At 45.1% G+C, this 26210-nt stretch overlaps 1 protein-coding gene across 5 annotated transcripts in view; it reads left to right on the top strand.

Moving 5' to 3' along the window:
- The first annotated feature begins 2738 nt into the window (after nucleotides 1–2738).
- LOC135489272 (uncharacterized) overlaps nucleotides 2739–26210 on the top strand; it is a 47982-nt gene continuing 24510 nt past the window's right edge. For 3 of the 5 annotated variants that reach the window (XM_064774549.1, XM_064774552.1, XM_064774553.1), the window contains exon 1: nucleotides 2739–3098. In XM_064774549.1, the coding sequence (XP_064630619.1) occupies nucleotides 3054–3098 (45 nt within the window). In that variant the 5' untranslated portion in view covers nucleotides 2739–3053. Of the gene's footprint in view, nucleotides 3636–26210 lie in introns of all 5 variants that reach the window. The other 2 variants (XM_064774551.1, XM_064774550.1) reach the window with 2 other exon arrangements.

Raw genomic sequence — 26210 nt, 5'->3', positions numbered from 1 at the left:
TGCCTACGTCACAGAGTCTCTCATCAGCGAAAACGCTTTCCGTCATTGATTGACATTGCGCATGTCCGAAACCAGACCTCTCCAGGCCGCTCTATCATTTGCTGAGTCCACGAGTTCATCGACCTGAAAGCTCGTTTCTTGGTCTTTCTCAATTGTTTTTATCCAGGTCTCACTAGCCAGTGCAATGGCCGGGCCTACCTGGCTCCACAAATGGCGCGACGTCATTTCATGCATACCCCTGTTCAAGTGGCTGTCGACCTTGCAGTATATCACTCTCACACATAAACCTATACATTTCTGAATAGCTTGTCGCTTCTAGAATACATCTGGCCAGCTTTCATTGTTATCAAGTAATTCAGTCATGAGAACATGGGGGCAGCACAATACATGAGACACCCTGTACATCGATGAAAATTTTGAAAATTTCACCTTGCCGCCTTATATCTTGACAATTAACATGGATGGTGAAATAATATTTTTATAAACTTCTACTTATCACCTTGAGAAAGCCAAATAATAACAATTTTAAATTTTGATACCAAAATAGGGTGCCGTTGCGGCTTTTCTTTGAGCATTTTGACCGCGAAGTCTCACCTTGAGAACATGTGCACTCTGACAGGAACCAGTTCATGTCAACATCCGATTGAGCTATAAATAGCATGCGAGGCCTGGTCACTGCGGACGTGCACAGAAGAAGCTGATATTTTCCTCAAATAATCGTCAGAGCTACCTCTTCACAAAATACCCAGGACACCGACATTTGAACATGCAGCAATAGCGATATGATAGGCTTATCTGTATCCATGGTAATCGCCTGAGATTGAAGAACTTTTTTTTTACCAATGTTGACCTGATCACCACTGGCTAGTGAGACCCCAGGAGATTTTGGTCTCACTGGCCGGTGCGTAGGCCAGGCCTACCTGCCTCGAAAAATGACGCGACGTCATTTCATGAATACCCCTGTTCCAGCGGCTGAAGACTTGGCAGTACCTGTGGCGTCACAATCTGGTGACTTTTTGTCTCACGTATGAAGTTTGGCAGTGATCATGGGTCGGGGTCCCATCATTCCCAGCCACGAGTCACAATCTGGTAACTTTTTGTCTCACATATAAAGTTTGGTAGTGATCAGGGGTCAGGGTCCTATCATTCACAGCCACGAGTCACAATCTGGTAACTTTTTGTCTCACGTATGAAGTTTGGCAGTGATCCTGGGTCGGGGCCCATCATTCCCAGCCACGAGTCACAATCTGGTAACTTTTTGTCTCGCACATGAAGTTTGGCAGTGGTCATGGGTCGGGGTCCCATCATTCCCAGCCGTAAGTCACAATCAGGTAACTTTTTGTCTCACGTATGAAGTTTGGCAGTGATCATGGGTCGGGGTCCCATCATTCCCAGCCACGAGTCACAATCTGGTAACTTTTTGTCTCACATATAAAGTTTGGTAGTGATCAGGGGTCGGGGTCCTATCATTCACAGCCACGAGTCACAATCTGGTAACTTTTTGTCTCACATATAAAGTTTGGTAGTGATCAGGGGTCAGGCTCCTATTGTTCGGTTGTTGGTCAAATAGGACCTGAGTTAATTATTTTGTTACATGAATGGTGCTGGCTTGTGGTGGACGCCATCAAGAGACTTGTTTACAAACACAGTTTATTTTAGGCCTATGCACTTACCTTCTTACGTAAGTGCATAGGTTCATTTTCTATCAGTTTTCTTATACTCGTCCCATTCGTATACACAGCTGTGGTGTGAGAAGACCGGGAGGACGTTTGCTCCTGTGTTTTATTCGTGTTCAAGGATCTGAACTTTGAGTATTTTTATTACGTTCTTTCCACGACTGATGGAAAGAAAGATTTACTGTGTGTCTCGAGCTTTGACAATTCTTTAATTCGTAACTATGCATAGAGCCAAGCACGTGTGTGCATAGACCATACATTTGGCTACACTTCGTAGCACTACTTACATCGTTCGTAACAAGTGTCTGTGGCGGCCTCAAGGAGCACCTTTACATGTAACCTTTGTACGCAACGTTTTACGTGGATATACGTCGGATATCTGTACTTCCTGTTTGCGCAATCGTGACTTGTCTTTTGTCACTTACTTCCGGTACCGGGCTTGCACTTTTTCTGTGACGTCATCGACATGTACATGACTGTGTTTCTACGTTCTACGAGTACATAACTGTGTTTCTACGAGTTGGAGCTTCTTTGGATATGTGTTTCTCAACCAGATTGACTGACTGATGTGTTTGTGCAAGTGTCATTCATAGCAGAGAGCTCTACATTGTCCATATAGACCATTACCTAAGTTTCTTATGTAAATAAAGTGTGTTGGTGTATTTGTGTAAAACAGCTTCAGGGTTTTTAGCTCAGCTGACTAAGTCAGCCGAGCTTGTCAAATAAGTTGTTCAGTGGCGTCCGTCTGTCCATCCATCCATCCATCCATCCATCCATCCATCCATCCGTCCATCCGTTAAACCCATGGTGCACATTTTGTAACCGTAAGACCTAGAGACTTCAATTTTGCATTTCTGGATACTTCTGATCAAACTCTACTTTCAAAACAAAATTTGTCGCCATTCGACCTACTTCCTGCGAGCGAGAGTGCATGAAGGAAACTGGCCTATATCGGCCTAGGAGCAGCAGAATTAGTCGAAATATGCTCTAATATTAAGATAAAATTCTTGAAAATCTATTTTATTGAGAAAAAATTCAAAATTTTAACAGGAGAGGGCGCTACCTGCCTTTTAATTATTTCTGCCGATTCAAATTTCCGCCCGATGACGTCAGCCATCAATGAAGTCTCCTATTTGCCAGTTCTCAAAACATGGCAGCTACACAACAAAAGCAGTAGCTCCAGGAATAAATCACTGTTCACTTCAGCTTCGTAATCGATTGTACCCCCACTTTATTGTGTTTTGTGTGGTGTTCCTATTCAATCAACGATGTAAGGCCTTATTATGTTGGTTTTAATTGAGAAGGTGCATTATAAGCGGCGTACGAAATACCGAAGCGGAGACAAAATGGCGGCATGTTGTTTACGCCTGGAGCTCAATGACACTCAAGTACCCAATTTTCTGCTTAAAAAGTAGTAGTCTGGTAGGCGATATTATCACTAGTTCGTTTCAGTGGTAGTCATAAGGTCGTTAGGGACTACTTTCAGAAATTAGTTCTTGAAAATTTGGCCACATTTCTGTGAAAACGATATCGGAAGTGCATGCTCTGTTCGCGATGACATCGCCGATGTATTTTGAAGTGGAGAATTCCCACAGTATGTGCAGTGAATTGGCATGATTCTGTTCGCCTATTAAGTTTTAGTTCTACGATTCTTTCATGAGTAAAAAGTAGACATTCTAAGCAATACAATAATGTCACTCCCATAAAAATTGATTGGAAATTGAGGGAGCTACGGCATTCTGTTCGTACAATACCAAATGGCACATTTTAAAAAGCGCTCATTGGACAACGTAGGGAATCACCAGAAATGACGTCATCGCTGGTCTAAATAGAAAACTACGGTGGCGCAGTAGAGCACAAGAAAAGGTTTAGCATGAACTTCGTCATGCAAGCTTCAGCAACAAAACGATTTCTCATGAATGATTTATTTGATCATCATCAGCTTGTTTCCCCTGATAGGTAAAAAAATGATTTACAATTTCCATCAAAGTTTTCTATTTTGTGTATAGTCACATGTTATTTAACTGGCAAGGAGCCAAGCAGTTTTGAATATTCGCGGGAAAATACTTCGTACTTGTAAACGAGGCTATGACAATGAGTATCCTCATTCATGGCATAAACTTCATGTTTCGGTAAATAGTTTCATACGATGATTTCACCCGAATTATGGTCGGGATTGAGGAATGAACAGTGGCATAATTATGTCAACCAAAAACATTGGTACCGTAGTGAACGCAAAAGGATATCAAATACCATCGAGCATGCCATTTTCATGCATAATGAACTGAACACCGGGAAGATATTAATGATATTAACTCAGCTGAGCGCCAGGCCCTTGGGCCTCTTGTTGTTTCTTCTGGTAATTTAGTAGTGTTTTTCATGTAGCTATGGTACATTGGTCTCTCCGACCGGATTTTTTCATCCAGATCACATTCTTCGAGGCTGTTTTGCTGATCAATTTTTCTTTCCAGGAGCATCCCTCACCGAAAAGCAGTGTGATATCAGTCAGGATTCAGTCAGGTTGCAGTGTTACCTCACATTTTTATGGCAGTGTTGAAATCAGTGGAAAGCAGTCATAGGGAGTGTTTTTCAGTCACGCGTTACCAGAGCATACAGTTATACAGCAATCAAAAATAGAGGTTAGGGAGTCATAAGCAGTGGTAAGACAGTCAAAATCAGTGGTAAGGCAGTCAAAAGCAGTGCTCATTTAAATATTTAGGCTGACTGATTTCCACTGCTTTTGACACTGAAAATGACTCCCCACTATGAATCATGCACAGGGCTGGCAGTGGGGTTCAGTGTTAATTTAAATATTTCGCAGCACACTGAATCCACACTGAAACACCACTGATTTTGACTGCCATTTCCAAAACCTCCTGGAGGGAGCAGTCATTTTCAGTGTTAATATGAATAATTTATTCAATGGCATGCAGGCACGGCCATGCCGAGAGAGGTTTGGGGGACGTGACCCCCTGTGCTGATGACAACCAAAGAAATTGTTTGAAAAAGCAAAAACTTCTAGCGAACTGTTACTTTTGCTGTCCTATTTTAGACGGTGTGTTTGCGTCCAATATGGCAGTGATGACGTCATCTGCACAAATAGAGGACATTGCCATTGCATGATGACGTGACACAGTAAAAAGATGACAAATTCACGTCCTTGACCTACGTCATTGCAAACTTTGTCATAATGACAGTGGTCATATGGGGTTACTATAGACAATTGAAACAACACATGGCACATAGCTACTGTCAGTGGTGATGTCAGGGATTGAAGCTAGATCAAATTGATGTCCAAATAAAGTAACTGCACGCGGCCTGTAGAATAATGATCTAACAGACTGATTGATGTGTATTGAGCTCCTATGCAGATATCTTGCAGTGTATGCATACATTACAATTGACACCTATAGGGCCTACAGTAGATGCATGAAGATACATGCAGATATCTTGCAGTGTATGCATACATTACAACACCTATAGGGCCTACAGCCTTCTTAATTTGCTGAAAATACAACTTCAGTGTCTGTCTAGATTACCCTTTTTGCATTCATTGGCTCCTTATGTGTTCCAATTCAAACTGACTAAAACTCCCCTCTTCTCATATTGAAATTCGGGTAAATATCGAGAAATATGAAGAGCTACCATGATTTCTTGAATGTTTGACTATCAAATTCAAACTTGCTAGCTTCCTGTCTCAGGTTGCATTATGGGTGATATTTAACACTGAATTTGACTGCAATTACCACTGCTTTACACTGCCATCAAGTCTTAATCTCAACAGTCATAAAGCAGTGGTTTTCAGTCATGTTGAAAATGCCACGGGTTTCGATCAGAGTTGGAGAAGTGGAAATCAGTGGTCTTTCAGTCATAGGCAGTGTTTTTGAAATACGTCGTTCATAATGATATGCAAGTGGCAGTGCTTTGCAGTGGTCTTTCAGTCAAAATCAGTGGTTTTAAAACATTAAGAAAAAATGATATGCCTAAGACAGTCATATGCAGTGGGGGTTTCAGTCAAAAGCAGTGTGATGCAGTCATTTTCAGTGCACTGCCTTTCGGTAAGGGATATTTCATTGGTGATTGTTTGTTGTCTTTGTAGAGATCTATGTCACAAGTTCATGCATTTCTGACATCACTTTTCATACCTACATGTATTTCATAGCGTACCGGTTGTGTGAATGCGTCATGTGCGTGCCACGTTACGTTTGCGTCATTGTAAATGAGTCATGTGCGAATGCGTCTTGTGTGTGTCACTGTGAATGAGATGTGAATGAGGTGTTTCTTGTTTCTTACATTTTCATTTACAATTCTGGTGTGGTCGTTTAGTGCGTGTCATCACTATTCACACGGCATATTTCATTCGGTACGACATTTTGGTATCATGTTCTATTCAATGAGTTAGAGTTGTGTATTGCGAAATGGGCCAAATGCATATAAGTGCATTTGTTATTTTCAGTTGTTTGAGCAACGGTGCAGCTCTGGTCATATAATTTGATGATGTGTTGCATATACATGTACTCTTATAGTGATCAGTAACGTTACGTGTGTTTCATTCATTCACTGGTATTAAATTGTTACGTGACATATTTGTGCATAAGGTAGTGTTGAGCCGAGGACTATCGGGTGTACATAGAGATTCTAAATAAGAATCTAAGCATTTCGTCGTGGGTTTTAAGTGGAGAACCTTTGGAGCATACTTGTCGAGATTGGCACTAGCTGATTAGAAGCGGTGCGTGCCAATTGCGACCGGTCATCTCGTATAAAGCATTTATTGTGCGGTGTAAAACATCCTCCCCTCAGTGTGTCTTTATTTTCATACTCAAGTACAATAGTACAATATGGCGGCAAGTTTAAATGAGTTGCTTGAGAAGAGGCGAATTACCAGAGGTCGCTTCACAAAATATATCACTGTGACAGATACAGCTGCTAAGGAAGCTGAAACACTTGTTGCTGATGATGAGTCTAATGAAAAAGATGTGCATATAGCGATACGTACAGCTCTTTCTTCATTCAAAAGGGTTGAGGAAGTTTATGGGGAGTTATCAGGAGTGCAGGATCAAATAGATTATCATGCAGACAATGATGCTCGCCTAAAAGTGGTGAAAGATGATGATGGTGAGGCGAGATACCTCAAAGCGTACAATCATATGTGTGCTTCGATACAAGGGTTAGAGGCATGTTTATCACCTGTGAAGGAAGCAAGTGAAGCATCCGGAAAATCTGCTAAATCTGAGCTCAGCCCAGAAATGTTTGCAGAAAGCTTGTCAAAGGCTCTCGCCGGAGTGAACACTGGCGTTTCTGAGACACAACTAGAAGAAATTCTTTCTACGCTGACGCACAAGAAGCGAGTTATTCAGATCCCAAAATTCAAGGGCGATACTGAGCTATTTGATCAATGGCGAGATCTTGTGGATGCAGAGGTTAGAAAACCTGGGTACAGTGACGTCGAGAAGACTCATGTTGTAATTTCATTACTCGATGGAGAGGTAGCAAAGTTGGTGTCGGGTTTGAAAGACCCAAGCTACGAGGAAATAATCGAGTTCTTAGAGAATCGTTTCGGAGATGTGTTAGCTCGCATTGAGAAGGCTGTCAATGAGATAGCTAGTGTTCCAGTTGTAAAAAGTCCAACAGTTCGAGAGTTGGATCCTGTGCTGAACACACTGGTGGCAAACTGGAATTACATTAAGAAGAGGACACACGATGACCCAGAGCTCATCCGATCTAGTTGGATTCTCACTGCGTTAGTAAGGAGGAAGATGCCGAAGAGTTTGGTGAGAAAGTGGGACAGCGAACGAATCAAAGAAGAAAAGAGAACGACAGCTCCGTCCAACCTTCCAATTCGAATTGACGACTTGATCGAGAAGATCCAAGATGCAGTGAAGGTTGCTAGAAGGTCAGAGTCCCTTCCAAACGATCCAAAAAAGGAAAGATCATTTGAAAGGCGTCCATCTGGCCACGCCTTGAATGTGACCCCACAAACACAGGAGAGTACCGAAAGTCGGTGTGTCTTTTGTGATAATGCACACCAATCCTATTCGTGTCCGTCTGTTTCCAAGATGCGTGTTGAGGAGAGATGCGAGCGTGTGAAAGCAGCAAGGGCTTGCTTCAATTGCTTGTCGAGATTCCACATGGTAAAAACATGTCGATCTAGGGGATGCAAATCGTGTAAGAAGAATCACCATACTTTGCTCCACTTCGAGAAAAGAAGTGGAAGTGACAACGCTGCGAGAAGTAATGTATCAGGTTCTTCTAACCTTACATCAAAGGTACCACATCAGAACAAAGTTGAATCGACTGCAGGACTGGTCAAGTCTACTGGTTCAACGAATGTCGTCATGCAGAGCGGCATAGTCAAACTTGAGTCAAAGTCTAGGGTTGCGGAAGGTCACGTGTTACTGGACACCGGGAGTGGTGTAACGTTCATTAGCCGTTCAATGGCAAAAAGATTGAATTTGAGAGGCCCCAAGGTTGAAGGTGAGTTCATCTTGGCAGGTGGAGAGGTGATGGCTACCACTACTGAGAAGGTCAAGTTCTATCTATCGGGAATTCTTCCTGGCAAGAAGGGAGAAGTTTTCGAAATTTCTGCGTACATTTTGGACAAGCCAAGTGCTCCGATAAATGCTGTCAACGTGGATTTCACCAAGATGAGTCATTTGAGGGGTCTACAGCTCGCGGAAAGATTTCCTGTCCAGGCAAACTCTGAAGTGGATGTTCTTCTGGGCATTGAAGACACTCTCAACATCTTAAAAGAGAAGAGAATCAGAGGGCCTCCAGGAACGCCCATGGCACAGAAGACTCACATAGGCTGGATCCTATGTGGGCCGTACTCAACCCAGACCGAAGTCAACCGTACTTATTGTGTCCACCGCGTCAGCTTCCAAGAACAAAATGAAACTGAGATGGCAACCCGTTATTGGGACCTTGAACACCTGGGCATTCGTCCTAATGAGAGTAAGAACTCGACTGAACTTGAGACTTCGGCCTTGGAGCAACACCGAATGATGACAACACGAGTAGGAGACCATTATGTGACTGGATTACCACGTCATCCAAGTTACAAGGATAGGATCCTCAAAAGCAACAGAGCCTTAGCTACCAATCGTCTAATAGGACTCGAGAAGAGACTGAAGAGAGACCCCAGATTAGCATCCGAGTATGAAGCTCAGATTCAAGACCTGCTCTCAGCTGGAAGAGCCGAAAAGGTATTGGAGGATAGACAGCCTGACAATCATCAGGTTTGGTACCTTCCTCACCATCCAGTCGTGCGAAGAGATAAGACGACGACCAAAGTGCGTGTTGTTTTTGATGGGTCCATGATTGGATATGAAGGTGTATCGTTAAATGAGACATTGCTGCCAGGGCCAGCATTGCAGCCGGATCTCCCAGGGGTTTTGTTGCAATTTAGACGCCACAGAGTGGCATTAGTGGCTGACATCGAGAAGATGTTCCTTCAAGTTAAAATGAGAAAAGAGGATCAGGATTCTCAGAGGTTCTTATGGAGAGGTTTGGACAAGTCCAAGGAACCGGAGGTTTATCGTTTAACAACGGTGACTTTTGGTCTCACTTCATCACCATTCTCAAGTATCCAGACGATTCTTGACCACGTGAAGACAAAGAAGGAATCATATCCAAAAGCTGTCGCTGAGATCGAAGACAACATCTTCGTTGATGATGTTCTTACTGGTGAGGAATTAGTAGAAGACGCGGCAACTTTAACAACTGATTTGAAGACTGTTTTGTATGACGGAGGGTTTTCTTTGCGAAAATTTATTTCGAACAAGCCAGAGGCGCTATCTCATTTAGAAGAGAGAGACTTAGCTTCATTTCACAAGGTTGCAACATTTGCCGAGGAAAGCACAAAGACGCTGGGCGTGAAATACTCACCACGTGAAGATGTCCTCATGTTTTCCTTCCTTGAGAGAATGGACGATAGGCCGGTGGAGACTCGTCGTTCTGTTCTACAGCAGTTACACAGAGTATACGATCCGTTAGGAATGCTTTCTCCGTTCACCATAAAGGCAAAACAGATTTTCCAGAGAACATGGCTGACACAAGGGACATGAGACGACCCTTTACCCGAGGAGCTAGATCATGAATGGAGGGCTTGGAAGGAACAAGTTGAGATCCTCGATGAAATCAAAGTTCCTCGATGCCTCAAACCTGAAGATTTCCAGAATCCAATTTACTCCCTCCATGGTTTTGGCGATGCGTGCGAAGCTTCCTACGGCAGTGCAATCTATCTCTTTGCTGAAGATAGACCATCTGGAAGGAAGTATTCTACACTGCTCTTTTCAAAGACTCGTCTGTCTTCTATTGGGAAGAGACGTAGCATTCCTGAGCTGGAACTCATTGCCGCGCTCATCAATGCTAGACTGGTGACATACGTCAGAAATGAACTCAAGCTGCTGATAGAGAAGACAATCTGTTGGACTGACTCTCAGGTCGTGTTGCACTGGATTTCAAAGCCAGCGTATACATGGCAAGTTTTCGTTGCTAATCGGGTGTCAGAGATTCAACAGCTTGTTAGACCACTGAATTGGAGATACGTGCCCGGCAAACTTAATCCTGCGGACCTATGCTCACGAGGTGTCACAGCGAGAGCAGTGGTCGACTCCGTACTGTGGTGGGATGGACCACTGTTTCTGAGGCAAAAGGAAACGGAGTGGCCCCCAATAGTTGTGGTCTCTAATGAAGCCGAGAAGGCTAACGAGAAGAAGAAGACAACAAGTACCTCGTTGGCGGTTTTGCCCAGTCAAAGACTCAAGGACTCCGAGGTAGAACAATATGTGGAGAAATTTTCAGACTATGAGAAATTCATCAGAGTCATGATGAGATTGAGGAGTTGGATCACACTATACCGAAGAGACAAAGCAAACAAATATGTAGACACTGTCCCAGATGAGGGGAGTGATCGATTGAGTGAGAGGAGGAAGGAAGAACTTCATTGGATACAATGGGCCCAAGAGAAGCATTTCCAGGAGATACAGAAGCTTAAAGCTGGAGAGAGTGTAGAGAAGACAAGTGTCATCGTCCAATTGAACCCATATTGGGATAAGCGATCACAAGTTATCCGCGTAGGTGGTCGCCTCAACTATGCCCCACTGCCAGAAGAAGTGAAGCACCCAATCGTTCTTCCGACTCACAATTCGTTCGTGAAGATGCTTGTGATGCATTACCACAAGATTACCTTGCATCCTGGAGCGGCTCAGACTCTAGCAAGTCTACGAAACAGATATTGGATTGTCCATGGGAAACAAGAGGTGCGGCGGATACTCAATACGTGCAAAACCTGTCGAGAACCTCTCAAGATCGACCAACGAATGGCACCTTTGCCAGAGGAGCGTATATCAATCGCACCAGCATTCACTAATGTCGGTGTCGATTTTGCTGGGCCACTCTTCGTGAGGGTCACAGTTGGAGGTGAATCAACAAGCAAAGTGTACATTTGTCTGTTTTCCTGTATGGTGACTAGGGCCATACACCTTGAGCTTGTCTAAACACTGACTACTGAGCAGTTTATGTTGGCCTTGCGGAGAATGATGAGCCGAAGAGGACGATGTCGGATGATGTTGTCGGACATCGCTAAAACTTTTAAGAAGGCTTCAGACATAGTCCAGAAGATTTTCCAGAAGCAGGATGATGTTAGAGACAAGTTAGAACAAGAGGGCATACGCTGGAAGTTCATCACTGAACGTGCTCCATGGCACGGTGGGTTTTACGAGAGAATGGTTGGATCGGTAAAGAGACCATTGAAGAAGGTTCTCGGGAAATCGAAGCTCACCCTGATTGAGCTGATGACTGTTTTAACGGAAGTAGAGGCAATGGTGAACTCGCGTCCATTGACCATGGTGTCGAGTGATACAGAGGATTGGTTGCCCCTCACTCCGGGGCACCTTGCCAGAGGACGAAGCCCCCAGTCTCTTCCGGAGGTTGACAAGGTTACAGCACAGACCACACTTGTCAAGCGTTGGCGGTACCAACAGTCTCTTATGAAGCAATTTTGGAACAGATGGACAACAGAGTACCTTCTCCAACTCCAGCAGATGCGGAAGTGGACCGATGTAAGGGACAACCTTCAAGTTGGGGACGTTGTATTTTTGGCAGAAGAAGGGATGCGAAAGGGATACTGGACGTTGGCCAAAGTGGAAGAGTTGCACCCAGGCAGGGACAACTTAGTGAGGTCCGTGACAGTGAGGACAGATGCTGGTCTGAGACGGCGACCAGTACAGAAGTTAAGGTTACTTGAACCAGTAGATAATCAGTAGATTATCGCGTACGATTATTACTTATAGATTAGGACATGATGAAGTCATTGCAATTTCCGATGATAATGTTTGCACTACTAGTATACTTTGTTCAAACGATTCATATAGTAAAATGCTACAAGCGTAGCGCGCGCAAGCAACATAGAGATTTTGTTTTTTGTTTGTAGTGAAAATCATTATACTTGGGTTAATTCGATTTTCAGAGGGGAGGATGTTCGGTTGTTGGTCAAATAGGACCTGAGTTAATTATTTTGTTACATGTATGGTGCTGGCTTGTGGTGGACGCCATCAAGAGACTTGTTTACAAACACAGTTTATTTTAGGCCTATGCACTTACCTTCTTACGTAAGTGCATAGGTTCATTTTCTATCAGTTTTCTTATACTCGCCCCATTCGTATACACAGCTGTGGTGTGAGAAGACCGGGAGGACGTTTGCTCCTGTGTTTTATTCGTGTTCACAGACCATACATTTGGCTACATTTCGTAGCACTGCTTACATCGTTCGTAACAAGTGTCTGTGGCGGCCTCAAGGAGCACCTTTACATGTAACCTTTATACGCAACGTTTTACGTGGATATACGTCGGATATCTGTACTTCCTGTTTGCGCAATCGTGACTTGTCTTTTGTCACTCACTTCCGGTACCGGGCTTGCACTTTTTCTGTGACGTCATCGACATGTACATGACAGTGTTTCTACGTTCTACGAGTACATAACTGTGTTTCTACGAGTTGGAGCTTCTTTGGATATGTGTTTCTCAACCAGATTGACTGACTGATGTGTTTGTGCAAGTGTCATTCATAGCAGAGAGCTCTACATTGTCCATATAGACCATTACCTAAGTTGCTTATGTAAATAAAGTGTGTTTGTGTATTTGTGTAAAACAGCTTCAGGGTTTGTGTTTCTTCTGGTAATTTAGTAGTGTTTTTCATGTAGCTATGGTACACCTATCATTCACAGCCACGAGTCACAATCTGGTACCTTTTTGTCTCACGTATGAAGTTTGGCAGTGATCCTGGGTCGGGGTCCTATCATTCCCAGCCACGAGTCACAATCTGGTAACTTTTTGTCTCACGTATGAAGTTTGGCAGTGATCCTGGATCGGGGTCCTATCATTCCCAGCCACGAGTCACAATCTGGTAACTTTTTGTCTCACGTATGAAGTTTGGCAGTGATCATGGGTCGGGTCCCATCATTCCCAGCCACGAGTCACAATCTGGTAACTTTTTGTCTCGCATATGAACTTTGGCAGTGGTCATGGGTCGGGGTCCCATCATTCCCAGCCGTAAGTCACAATCAGGTAACTTTTTGTCTCACGTATGAAGTTTGGCAGTGATCATGGGTCGGGGTCCTATCATTCACAGCCACGAGTCAAAATCTGGTAACTTTTTGTCTCGCATATGAAGTTTGGCAGTGGTCATGGGTCGGGGTCCCATCATTCCCAACCGTAAGTCACAATCAGGTAACTTTTTGTCTCACATATAAAGTTTGGTAGTGATCAGGGGCCAGGGTCCTATCATTCCAAGCCGCAAGTCACAATATGGTAACTTTTTGTCTCACGTATGAAGTTTCGCAGTGGTCATGGGTCGGGGTCCCATCATTCCCAGCCGTAAGTCACAATCAGGTAACTTTTTGTCTCACATATAAAGTTTGGTAGTGATCAGGGGTCAGGGTCCTATCATTCCCAGCCGCAAGTCACATTATGGTAACTTTTTGTCACACGTATGAAATTTGGCAGTGATCATGGGTCGGGGTCCCATCATTCCCAGCCATGAGTCACAATCAGGTAACTTTTTGTCTCACGTATGAAGTTTGGCAGTGATCATGGGTCGGGTCCCATCATTCCCAGCCGTAAGTCACAATCAGGTAACTTTTTGTCTCAAATATAAAGTTTGGTAGTGATCAGGGGTCAGGGTCCTATCATTCACAGGCACGAGTCACAATCTGGTAACTTTTTGTCTCACGTATGAAGTTTGGCAGTGATCCTGGGTCGGGGTCCCATCATTCCCAGCCACGAGTCACAATCTGCTAACTTTTTGTCTCGCATATGAAGTTTGGCAGTGGTCATGGGTCGGGGTCCCATCATTCCCAGCCGTAAGTTACAATCAGGTTACTTTTTGTCTCACGTATGAAGTTTGGCAGTGATCATGGGTCGGGGTCCCATCATTCCCAGCCACGAGTCACAATCTGGTAACTTTTTGTCTCACGTATGAAGTTTGGCAGTGATCATGGGTCGGGTCCCATCATTCCCAGCCGTAAGTCACAATCAGGTAACTTTTTGTCTCAAATATAAAGTTTGGTAGTGATCAGGGGTCAGGGTCCTATCATTCACAGGCACGAGTCACAATCTGGTAACTTTTTGTCTCACGTATGAAGTTTGGCAGTGATCATCGGTCGGGGTCCTATCATTCCCAGCCACGAGTCACAATCTGGTAACTTTTTGTCTCGCATATAAAGTTTGGTAGTGATCAGGGGTCAGGGTCCTATCATTCACAGCCACGAGTCACAATCTGGTAACTTTTTGTCTCACGAATGAAGTTTGGCAGTGATCCTGGAACGGGGTCCTATCATTCCCAGCCACGAGTCACAATCTGGTAACTTTTTGTCTCGCATATGAAGTTTGGCAGTGGTCAGGGGTCGGGGTCCCATCATTCCCAGCCGTAAGTTACAATCAGGTAACTTTTTGTCTCACGTATGAAGTTTGGCAGTGATCATGGGTCGGGGTCCTATCATTCCCAGCCACGAGTCACAATCTGGTAACTTTTTGTCTCACGTATGAAGTTTGGCAGTGATCCTGGATCGGGGTCCTATCATTCCCAGCCACGAGTCACAATCTGGTAACTTTTTGTCTCACGTATGAAGTTTGGCAGTGATCATGGGTCGGGTCCCATCATTCCCAGCCACGAGTCACAATCTGGTAACTTTTTGTCTCGCATATGAACTTTGGCAGTGGTCATGGGTCGGGGTCCCATCATTCCCAGCCGTAAGTCACAATCAGGTAACTTTTTGTCTCACGTATGAAGTTTGGCAGTGATCATGGGTCGGGGTCCTATCATTCACAGCCACGAGTCAAAATCTGGTAACTTTTTGTCTCGCATATGAAGTTTGGCAGTGGTCATGGGTCGGGGTCCCATCATTCCCAACCGTAAGTCACAACTTAAGGTAACTTTTTGTCTCACATATAAAGTTTGGTAGTGATCAGGGGTCAGGGTCCTATCATTCCAAGCCGCAAGTCACAATATGGTAACTTTTTGTCTCATGTATGAAGTTTCGCAGTGGTCATGGGTCGGGGTCCCATCATTCCCAGCCGTAAGTCACAATCAGGTAACTTTTTGTCTCACATATAAAGTTTGGTAGTGATCAGGGGTCAGGGTCCTATCATTCCCAGCCGCAAGTCACATTATGGTAACTTTTTGTCACACGTATGAAATTTGGCAGTGATCATGGGTCGGGGTCCCATCATTCCCAGCCATAAGTTACAATCAGGTAACTTTTTGTCTCACGTATGAAGTTTGGCAGTGATCATGGGTCGGGGTCCCATCATTCCCAGCCACGAGTCACAATCTCTAACTTTTTGTCTCGCATATGAAGTTTGGCAGTGGTCATGGGTCGGGGTCCCATCATTCCCAGCCGTAAGTTACAATCAGGTAACTTTTTGTCTCACGTATGAAGTTTGGCAGTGATCATGGGTCGGGGTCCCATCATTCCCAGCCACGAGTCACAATCTGGTAACTTTTTGTCTCACGTATGAAGTTTGGCAGTGATCATGGGTCGGGTCCCATCATTCCCAGCCGTAAGTCACAATCAGGTAACTTTTTGTCTCAAATATAAAGTTTGGTAGTGATCAGGGGTCAGGGTCCTATCATTCACAGGCACGAGTCACAATCTGGTAACTTTTTGTCTCTCGTATGAAGTTTGGCAGTGATCATCGGTCGGGGTCCTATCATTCCCAGCCACGAGTCACAATCTGGTAACTTTTTGTCTCGCATATAAAGTTTGGTAGTGATCAGGGGTCAGGGTCCTATCATTCACAGCCACGAGTCACAATCTGGTAACTTTTTGTCTCACGAATGAAGTTTGGCAGTGATCCTGGAACGGGGTCCTATCATTCCCAGCCACGAGTCACAATCTGGTAACTTTTTGTCTCGCATATGAAGTTTGGCAGTGGTCAGGGGTCGGGGTCCCATCATTCCCATCCGTAAGTTACAATCAGGTAACTTTTTGTCTCACGTATGAAGTTTGGCAGTGATCATGGGTCGGGGTCCTATCATTCCCAGCCACGAGTCACAATCTGGTAACTTTTTGTCTCACGTTTGAAGTTTGGCAGTGATCCTGGATCGGGGTCCTATCATTCCCAGCCACGAGTCACAATCTGGTAACTTTTGTCTCACGTATGAAGTTTGGCAGTGATCATGGGTCGGGTCCCATCATTCCCAGCCACGAGTCACAATCTGGTAACTTTTTGTCTCGCATATGAACTTTGGCAGTGGTCATGGGTCGGGGTCCCATCATTCCCAGCCGTAAGTCACAATCAGGTAACTTTTTGTCTCACGTATGAAGTTTGGCAGTGATCATGGGTCGGGGTCCTATCATTCACAGCCACGAGTCAAAATCTGGTAACTTTTTGTCTCGCATATGAAGTTTGGCAGTGGTCATGGGTCGGGGTCCCATCATTCCCAACCGTAAGTCACAATCAGGTAACTTTTTGTCTCACATATAAAGTTTGGTAGTGATCAGGGGTCAGGGTCCTATCATTCCAAGCCGCAAGTCACAATATGGTAACTTTTTGTCTCACGTATGAAGTTTCGCAGTGGTCATGGGTCGGGGTCCCATCATTCCCAGCCGTAAGTCACAATCAGGTAACTTTTTGTCTCACATATAAAGTTTGGTAGTGATCAGGGGTCAGGGTCCTATCATTCCCAGCCACAAGTCACATTATGGTAACTTTTTGTCACACATATGAAATTTGGCAGTGATCATGGGTCGGGGTCCCATCATTCCCAGCCATGAGTCACAATCAGGTAACTTTTTGTCTCACGTATGAAGTTTGGCAGTGATCATGGGTCGGGTCCCATCATTCTCAGCCGTAAGTCACAATCAGGTAACTTTTGTCTCAAATATAAAGTTTGGTAGTGATCAGGGGTCAGGGTCCTATCATTCACAGGCACGAGTCACAATCTGGTAACTTTTTGTCTCACGTATGAAGTTTGGCAGTGATCCTGGGTCGGGGTCCCATCATTCCCAGCCACGAGTCACAATCTGCTAACTTTTTGTCTCGCATATGAAGTTTGGCAGTGGTCATGGGTCGGGGTCCCATCATTCCCAGCCGTAAGTTACAATCAGGTAACTTTTTGTCTCACGTATGAAGTTTGGCAGTGATCATGGGTCGGGGTCCCATCATTCCCAGCCACGACTCACAATCTGGTAACTTTTTGTCTTACGTATGAAGTTTGGCAGTGATCATGGGTCGGGTCCCATCATTCCCAGCCGTAAGTCACAATCAGGTAACTTTTTGTCTCAAATATAAAGTTTGGTAGTGATCAGGGGTCAGGGTCCTATCATTCACAGGCACGAGTCACAATCTGGTAACTTTTTGTCTCACGTATGAAGTTTGGCAGTGATCATCGGTCGGGGTCCTATCATTCCCAGCCACGAGTCACAATCTGGTAACTTTTTGTCTCGCATATAAAGTTTGGTTGTGATCAGGGGTCAGGGTCCTATCATTCACAGCCACGAGTCACAATCTGGTAACTTTTTGTCTCACGAATGAAGTTTGGCAGTGATCCTGGAACGGGGTCCTATCATTCCCAGCCACGAGTCACAATCTGGTAACTTTTTGTCTCGCATATGAAGTTTGGCAGTGGTCAGGGGTCGGGGTCCCATCATTCCCAGCCGTAAGTTACAATCAGGTAACTTTTTGTCTCACGTATGAAGTTTGGCAGTGATCATGGGTCGGGGTCCTATCATTCCCAGCCACGAGTCACAATCTGGTAACTTTTTGTCTCACGTATGAAGTTTGGCAGTGATCCTGGAACGGGGTCCTATCATTCCCAGCCACGAGTCACAATCTGGTAACTTTTTCTCTCACGTATGAAGTTTGGCAGTGATCATGGGTCGGGTCCCATCATTCCCAGCCACGAGTCACAATCTGGTAACTTTTTGTCTCGCATATGAACTTTGGCAGTGGTCATGGGTCGGGGTCCCATCATTCCCAGCCGTAAGTCACAATCAGGTAACTTTTTGTCTCACGTATGAAGTTTGGCAGTGATCATGGGTCGGGGTCCTATCATTCACAGCCACGAGTCAAAATCTGGTAACTTTTCGTCTCGCATATGAAGTTTGGCAGTGGTCATGGGTCGGGGTCCCATCATTCCCAACCGTAAATCACAACTTAAGGTAACTTTTTGTCTCACATATAAAGTTTGGTAGTGATCAGGGGTCAGGGTCCTATCATTCCAAGCCGCAAGTCACAATATGGTAACTTTTTGTCTCACGTATGAAGTTTCGCAGTGGTCATGGGTCGGGGTCCCATCATTCCCAGCCGTAAGTCACAATCAGGTAACTTTTTGTCTCACATATAAAGTTTGGTAGTGATCAGGGGTCAGGGTCCTATCATTCCCAGCCGCAAGTCACATTATGGTAACTTTTTGTCACACGTATGAAATTTGGCAGTGATCATGGGTCGGGTCCCATCATTCCCAGCCGTAAGTTACAATCAGGTAACTTTTTGTCTCACGTATGAAGTTTGGCAGTGATCATGGGTCGGGGTCCCATCATTCCCAGCCACGAGTCACAATCTGCTAACTTTTTGTCTCGCATATGAAGTTTGGCAGTGGTCATGGGTCGGGGTCCCATCATTCCCAGCCGTAAGTTACAATCAGGTAACTTTTTGTCTCACGTATGAAGTTTGGCAGTGATCATGGGTCGGGGTCCCATCATTCCCAGCCACGAGTCACAATCTGGTAACTTTTTGTCTCACGTATGAAGTTTGGCAGTGATCATGGGTCGGGTCCCATCATTCCCAGCCGTAAGTCACAATCAGGTAACTTTTTGTCTCAAATATAAAGTTTGGTAGTGATCAGGGGTCAGGGTCCTATCATTCACAGGCACGAGTCACAATCTGGTAACTTTTTGTCTCTCGTATGAAGTTTGGCAGTGATCATCGGTCGGGGTCCTATCATTCCCAGCCACGAGTCACAATCTGGTAACTTTTTGTCTCGCATATAAAGTTTGGTAGTGATCAGGGGTCAGGGTCCTATCATTCACAGCCACGAGTCACAATCTGGTAACTTTTTGTCTCTCGTATGAAGTTTGGCAGTGATCATCGGTCGGGGTCCTATCATTCCCAGCCACGAGTCACAATCTCGTAACTTTTTGTCTCGCATATGAAGTTTGGCAGTGGTCAGGGGTCGGGGTCCCATCATTCCCAGCCGTAAGTTACAATCAGGTAACTTTTTGTCTCACGTATGAAGTTTGGCAGTGATCATGGGTCGGGGTCCTATCATTCCCAGCCACGAGTCACAATCTGGTAACTTTTTGTCTCACGTATGAAGTTTGGCAGTGATCCTGGATCGGGGTCCTATCATTCCCAGCCACGAGTCACAATCTGGTAACTTTTGTCTCACGTATGAAGTTTGGCAGTGATCATGGGTCGGGTCCCATCATTCCCAGCCACGAGTCACAATCTGGTAACTTTTTGTCTCGCATATGAACTTTGGCAGTGGTCATGGGTCGGGTCCCATCATTCCCAGCCGTAAGTCACAATCAGGTAACTTTTTGTCTCACGTATGAAGTTTGGCAGTGATCATGGGTCGGGGTCCTATCATTCACAGCCAGGAGTCAAAATCTGGTAACTTTTTGTCTCGCATATGAAGTTTGGCAGTGGTCATGGGTCGGGGTCCCATCATTCCCAACCGTAAGTCACAATCAGGTAACTTTTTGTCTCACATATAAAGTTTGGTAGTGATCAGGGGTCAGGGTCCTATCATTCCAAGCCGCAAGTCATAATATGGTAACTTTTTGTCTCACGTATGAAGTTTCGCAGTGGTCATGGGTCGGGGTCCCATCATTCCCAGCCGTAAGTCACAATCAGGTAACTTTTTGTCTCACATATAAAGTTTGGTAGTGATCAGGGGTCAGGGTCCTATCATTCCCAGCCGCAAGTCACATTATGGTAACTTTTTGTCACACGTATGAAATTTGGCAGTGATCATGGGTCGGGGTCCCATCATTCCCAGCCATGAGTCACAATCAGGTAACTTTTTGTCTCACGTATGAAGTTTGGCAGTGATCATGGGTCGGGTCCCATCATTCCCAGCCGTAAGTCACAATCAGGTAACTTTTTGTCTCAAATATAAAGTTTGGTAGTGATCAGGGGTCAGGGTCCTATCATTCACAGGCACGAGTCACAATCTGGTAACTTTTTGTCTCACGTATGAAGTTTGGCAGTGATCCTGGGTCGGGGTCCCATCATTCCCAGCCACGAGTCACAATCTGCTAACTTTTTGTCTCGCATATGAAGTTTGGCAGTGGTCATGGGTCGGGGTCCCATCATTCCCAGCCGTAAGTTACAATCAGGTAACTTTTTGTCTCACGTATGAAGTTTGGCAGTGATCATGGGTCAGGGTCCTATCATTCCAAGCCGCAAGTCATAATATGGTAACTTTTTGTCTCACGTATGAAGTTTCGCAGTGGTCATGGGTCGGGGTCCCATCATTCCCAGCCGTAAGTCACAATCAGGTAACTTTTTGTCTCACATATAAAGTTTGGTAGTGATCAGGGGTCAGGGTCCTATCATTCCCAGCCGCAAGTCACATTATGGTAACTTTTTGTCACACGTATGAAATTTGGCAGTGATCATGGGTCGGGGTCCCATCATTCCCAGCCATGAGTCACAATCAGGTAACTTTTTGTCTCACGTATGAAGTTTGGCAGTGATCATGGGTCGGGTCCCATCATTCCCAGCCGTAAGTCACAATCAGGTAACTTTTTGTCTCAAATATAAAGTTTGGTAGTGATCAGGGGTCAGGGTCCTATCATTCACAGGCACGAGTCACAATCTGGTAACTTTTTGTCTCACGTATGAAGTTTGGCAGTGATCCTGGGTCGGGGTCCCATCATTCCCAGCCACGAGTCACAATCTGCTAACTTTTTGTCTCGCATATGAAGTTTGGCAGTGGTCATGGGTCGGGGTCCCATCATTCCCAGCCGTAAGTTACAATCAGGTAACTTTTTGTCTCACGTATGAAGTTTGGCAGTGATCATGGGTCGGGGTCCCATCATTCCCAGCCACGAGTCACAATCTGGTAACTTTTTGTCTCACGTATGAAGTTTGGCAGTGATCATGGGTCGGGTCCCATCATTCCCAGCCGTAAGTCACAATGAAGTAACTTTTTGTCTCAAATATAAAGTTTGGTAGTGATCAGGGGTCAGGGTCTTATCATTCACAGGCACGAGTCACAATCTGGTAACTTTTTGTCTCACGTATGAAGTTTGGCAGTGATCATCGGTCGGGGTCCTATCATTCCCAGCCACGAGTCACAATCTGGTAACTTTTTGTCTCGCATATCAAGTTTGGTAGTGATCAGGGGTCAGGGTCCTATCATTCACAGCCACGAGTCACAATCTGGTAACTTTTTGTCTCACGAATGAAGTTTGGCAGTGATCCTGGAACGGGGTCCTATCATTCCCAGCCACGAGTCACAATCTGGTAACTTTTTGTCTCGCATATGAAGTTTGGCAGTGGTCAGGGGTCGGGGTCCCATCATTCCCAGCCGTAAGTTACAATCAGGTAACTTTTTGTCTCACGTATGAAGTTTGGCAGTGGTCATGGGTCGGGGTCCCATCATTCCCAGCAACGAGTCACAATCTGGTAACTTTTTGTCTCACATATAAAGTTTAGTAGTGATCAGGGGTCGGGGTCCTCTCATTCACAGCCACGAGTCACAATTTGGTAACTTTTTGTCTCGCATATGAAGTTTGGCAGTGGTCATGGGTCGGGGTCCCATCATTCCCACCGTAAGTCACAATGAGGTAACTTTTTGTCTCACATATCAAGTTTCGCAGTGATCATGGGTCGGGGTCCTATCATTCCCAGCCGCAAGTCACAATATGGTAACTTTTTGTCTCACGTATGAAGTTTGGCAGTGATCATTGGTCGGGGTCCTATCATTCACAGCCACGAGTCACAATCTGGTAACTTTTTGTCCCGCATACGGAGTTTGGCAGTGGTCATGGGTCGGGGTCCCATCATTCCGAGTCGTAAGTCAAAATCAGGTAACTTTTTGTCTCACATATCAAGTTTGGTAGTGATCTGGGGTCAGGGTCCTATCATTCCCAGCCGCGAGTCACAATCTGGTAACTTTTTCTCTCACATATGAAGTTTGGCAGTGATCATAGGTCAGGGTCCCATCATGCCCAGCCACGAGTCACAATATGGTAACTTTTTGTCTCACTTATAAAGGTTGGTAGTGATCAGGGGTCAGGGTCCTATCATTCACAGCCACGAGTCACAATCTGCTAACTTTTTGTCTCGCATATGAAGTTTGGCAGTGGTCATGGGTCGGGGTCCCATCATTCCCAGCCGTAAGTTACAATCAGGTAACTTTTTGTCTCGCGTATGAAGTTTGGCAGTGATCATGGGTCGGGGTCCCATCATTCCCAGCCACGAGTCACAATCTGGTAACTTTTTGTCTCACATATAAAGTTTAGTAGTGATCAGGGGTCGGGGTCCTCTCATTCACAGCCACGAGTCACAATCTGATAACTTTTTGTCTCGCATATGAAGTTTGGCAGTGGTGATGGGTCGAGGTCCCATCATTCCCAGCCGTAAGTCACAATGAGGTAACTTTTTGTCTCACATATCAAGTTTCGCAGTGATCATGGGTCGGGGTCCTATCATTCCCAGCTGCAAGTCACAATATGGTAACTTTTTGTCTCACGTATGAAGTTTGGCAGTGATCATTGGTCGGGGTCCTATCATTCACAGCCACGAGTCACAATCTGGTAACTTTTTGTCCCACGTATGAAGTTTTGCAGTGATCCTGGGTCGGGGTCCTATCATTCCCAGCCACGAGTCACAATCTGGTAAATTTTTGTCTCACGTATGAAGTTTGGCAGTGATCATGGGTCGGGTCCCATCATTCCCAGCCGTAAGTCACAACCAGGTAACTTTTTGTCTCACATATAAAGTTTGGTAGTGATCAGGGGTCAGGGTCCTATCATTCACAGGCACGAGTCACAATCTGGTAACTTTTTATCTCACATATAAAGTTTAGTAGTGATCAGGGGTCGGGGTCCTCTCATTCACAGCCACGAGTCACAATCTGGTAACTTTTTGTCCCGCATATAAAGTTTGGTAGTGATCAGTGGTCACGGTCCTATCATTCCCAGCCACGAGTCACAATCTGGTAACTTTTTGTCTCACGTATGAAGTTTGGCAGTGATCATGGGTCAGGTCCCAACATTCCCAGCGACGAGTCACAATCTTGTAACTTTTTGTCTCGCATATAAAGTTTCGCAGTGATCTTGGGTTGGGGTCCTATCATTCCCAGCCGCAAGTCACATTATGGTAACTTTTTGTCTCACGTATGAAGTTTGGCAGTGATCATGGGTCGGGGTCCCATCATTCCCAGCCGTAAGTCACAATCAGGTTTCTTTTTGTCTCACGTATGAAGTTTGGCAGTGATCAGGGGTCAGGGTCCTATCATTCACAGCCACGAGTCACATTATGGTAACTTTTTGTCTCACGTATGAAGTTTGGCAGTGATCATGGGTGGGGTCCCATCATTCCCAGCCACAAGTCACAATCTGGTAACTTTTTGTCTGACATTTATAGTTTCGCAATGATCATGGGTCGGGGTCCTATCATTCCCAGCCGCAAGTCACAATATGGTAACTTTTTGTCTCACGTATGAAGTTTGGCAGTGATCATGGGTCGGGGTCCTATCATTCACAGCCACGAGTCACAATCTGGTAACTTTTTGTCTCGCATATGAAGTTTGGCAGTGGTCATGGGTCGGGGTCCCATCATTCACAGCCGTAAGTCACAATCATGTAACTTTTTGTCTCACGTATGAAGTTTGGCAGTGATCATGGGTCGGGGTCCCATCATTACCATCCGCGAGTCACAATCTGGTAACTTTCTGTCTGACATATAACGTTTGGTAGTGATCAGGGGTCGGGGTCCTATCATTCACAACCACGAGTCACAATCTGGTAACTTTTTGTCTCACGAATGAAGTTTGGCAGTGATCCTGGAACGGGGTCCTATCATTCCCAGCCACGAGTCACAATCTGGTAACTTTTTGTCTCGCATATGAAGTTTGGCAGTGGTCAGGGGTCGGGGTCCCATCATTCCCAGCCGTAAGTTACAATCAGGTAACTTTTTGTCTCACGTATGAAGTTTGGCAGTGATCATGGGTCGGGGTCCCATCATTCCCAGCAACGAGTCACAATCTGGTAACTTTTTGTCTCACATATAAAGTTTAGTAGTGATCAGGGGTCGGGGTCCTCTCATTCACAGCCACGAGTCACAATTTGGTAACTTTTTGTCTCACATATCAAGTTTCGCAGTGATCATGGGTCGGGGTTCTATCATTCCCCGCCGCAAGTCACAATATGGTAACTTTTTGTCTCACGTATGAAGTTTGGCAGTGATCATTGGTCGGGGTCCTATCATTCACAGCCACGAGTCACAATCTGGTAACTTTTTGTCCCGCATACAGAGTTTGGCAGTGGTCATGGGTCGGGGTCCCATCATTCCGAGCCGTAAGTCACAATCAGGTAACTTTTTGTCTCACATATCAAGTTTGGTAGTGATCTGGGGTCAGGGTCCTATCATTCCCAGCCGCGAGTCACAATCTGGTAACTTTTTCTCTCACGTATGAAGTTTGGCAGTGATCATAGGTCAGGGTCCCATCATGCCCAGCCACGAGTCACAATATGGTAACTTTTTGTCTCACTTATAAAGGTTGGTAGTGATCAGGGGTCAGGGTCCTATCATTCACAGCCACGCGTCACAATCTGCTAACTTTTTGTCTCGCATATGAAGTTTGGCAGTGGTCATGGGTCGGGGTCCCATCATTCCCAGCCGTAAGTTACAATCAGGTAACTTTTTGTCTCGCGTATGAAGTTTGGCAGTGATCATGGGTCGGGGTCCCATCATTCCCAGCCACGAGTCACAATCTGGTAACTTTTTGTCTCACATATAAAGTTTAGTAGTGATCAGGGGTCGGGGTCCTCTCATTCACAGCCACGAGTCACAATCTGGTAACTTTTTGTCTCGCATATGAAGTTTGGCAGTGGTGATGGGTCGGGGTCCCATCATTCCCAGCCGTAAGTCACAATGAGGTAACTTTTTGTCTCACATATCAAGTTTCGCAGTGATCATGGGTCGGGGTCATATCATTCCCAGCTGCAAGTCACAATATGGTAACTTTTTGTCTCACGTATGAAGTTTGGCAGTGATCATTGATCGGGGTCCTATCATTCACAGCCACGAGTCACAATCTGGTAACTTTTTGTCCCACGTATGAAGTTTGGCAGTGATCCTGGGTCGGGGTCCTATCATTCCCAGCCACGAGTCACAATCTGGTAAATTTTTGTCTCACGTATGAAGTTTGGCAGTGATCATGGGTCGGGTCCCATCATTCCCAGCCGTAAGTCACAACCAGGTAACTTTTTGTCTCACATATAAAGTTTGGTAGTGATCAGGGGTCAGGGTCCTATCATTCACAGGCACGAGTCACAATCTGGTAACTTTTTATCTCACATATAAAGTTTAGTAGTGATCTGGGGTCGGGGTCCTCTCATTCACAGCCACGAGTCACAATCTGGTAACTTTTTGTCCCGCATATAAAGTTTGGTAGTGATCAGTGGTCACGGTCCTATCATTCCCAGCCACGAGTCACAATCTGGTAACCTTTTGTCTCACGTATGAAGTTTGGCAGTGATCATGGGTCAGGTCCCAACATTCCCAGCGACGAGTCACAATCTTGTAACTTTTTGTCTCGCATATAAAGTTTCGCAGTGATCTTGGGTTGGGGTCCTTTCATTCCCAGCCGCAAGTCACATTATGGTAACTTTTTGTCTCACGTATGAAGTTTGGCAGTGATCATGGGTCGGGGTCCCATCATTCCCAGCCGTAAGTCACAATCAGGTTTCTTTTTGTCTCACGTATGAAGTTTGGCAGTGATCAGGGGTCAGGGTCCTATCATTCACAGCCACGAGTCACAATCAGGTAACTTTTTGTCTCAAATATAAAGTTTGG

Source organism: Lineus longissimus, chromosome 6 (genome assembly GCF_910592395.1).
Source record: "Lineus longissimus chromosome 6, tnLinLong1.2, whole genome shotgun sequence".
Lineage (NCBI taxonomy): Eukaryota > Metazoa > Nemertea > Pilidiophora > Heteronemertea > Lineidae > Lineus > Lineus longissimus.
This window is presented reverse-complemented; position numbering and strand designations above follow the sequence as displayed.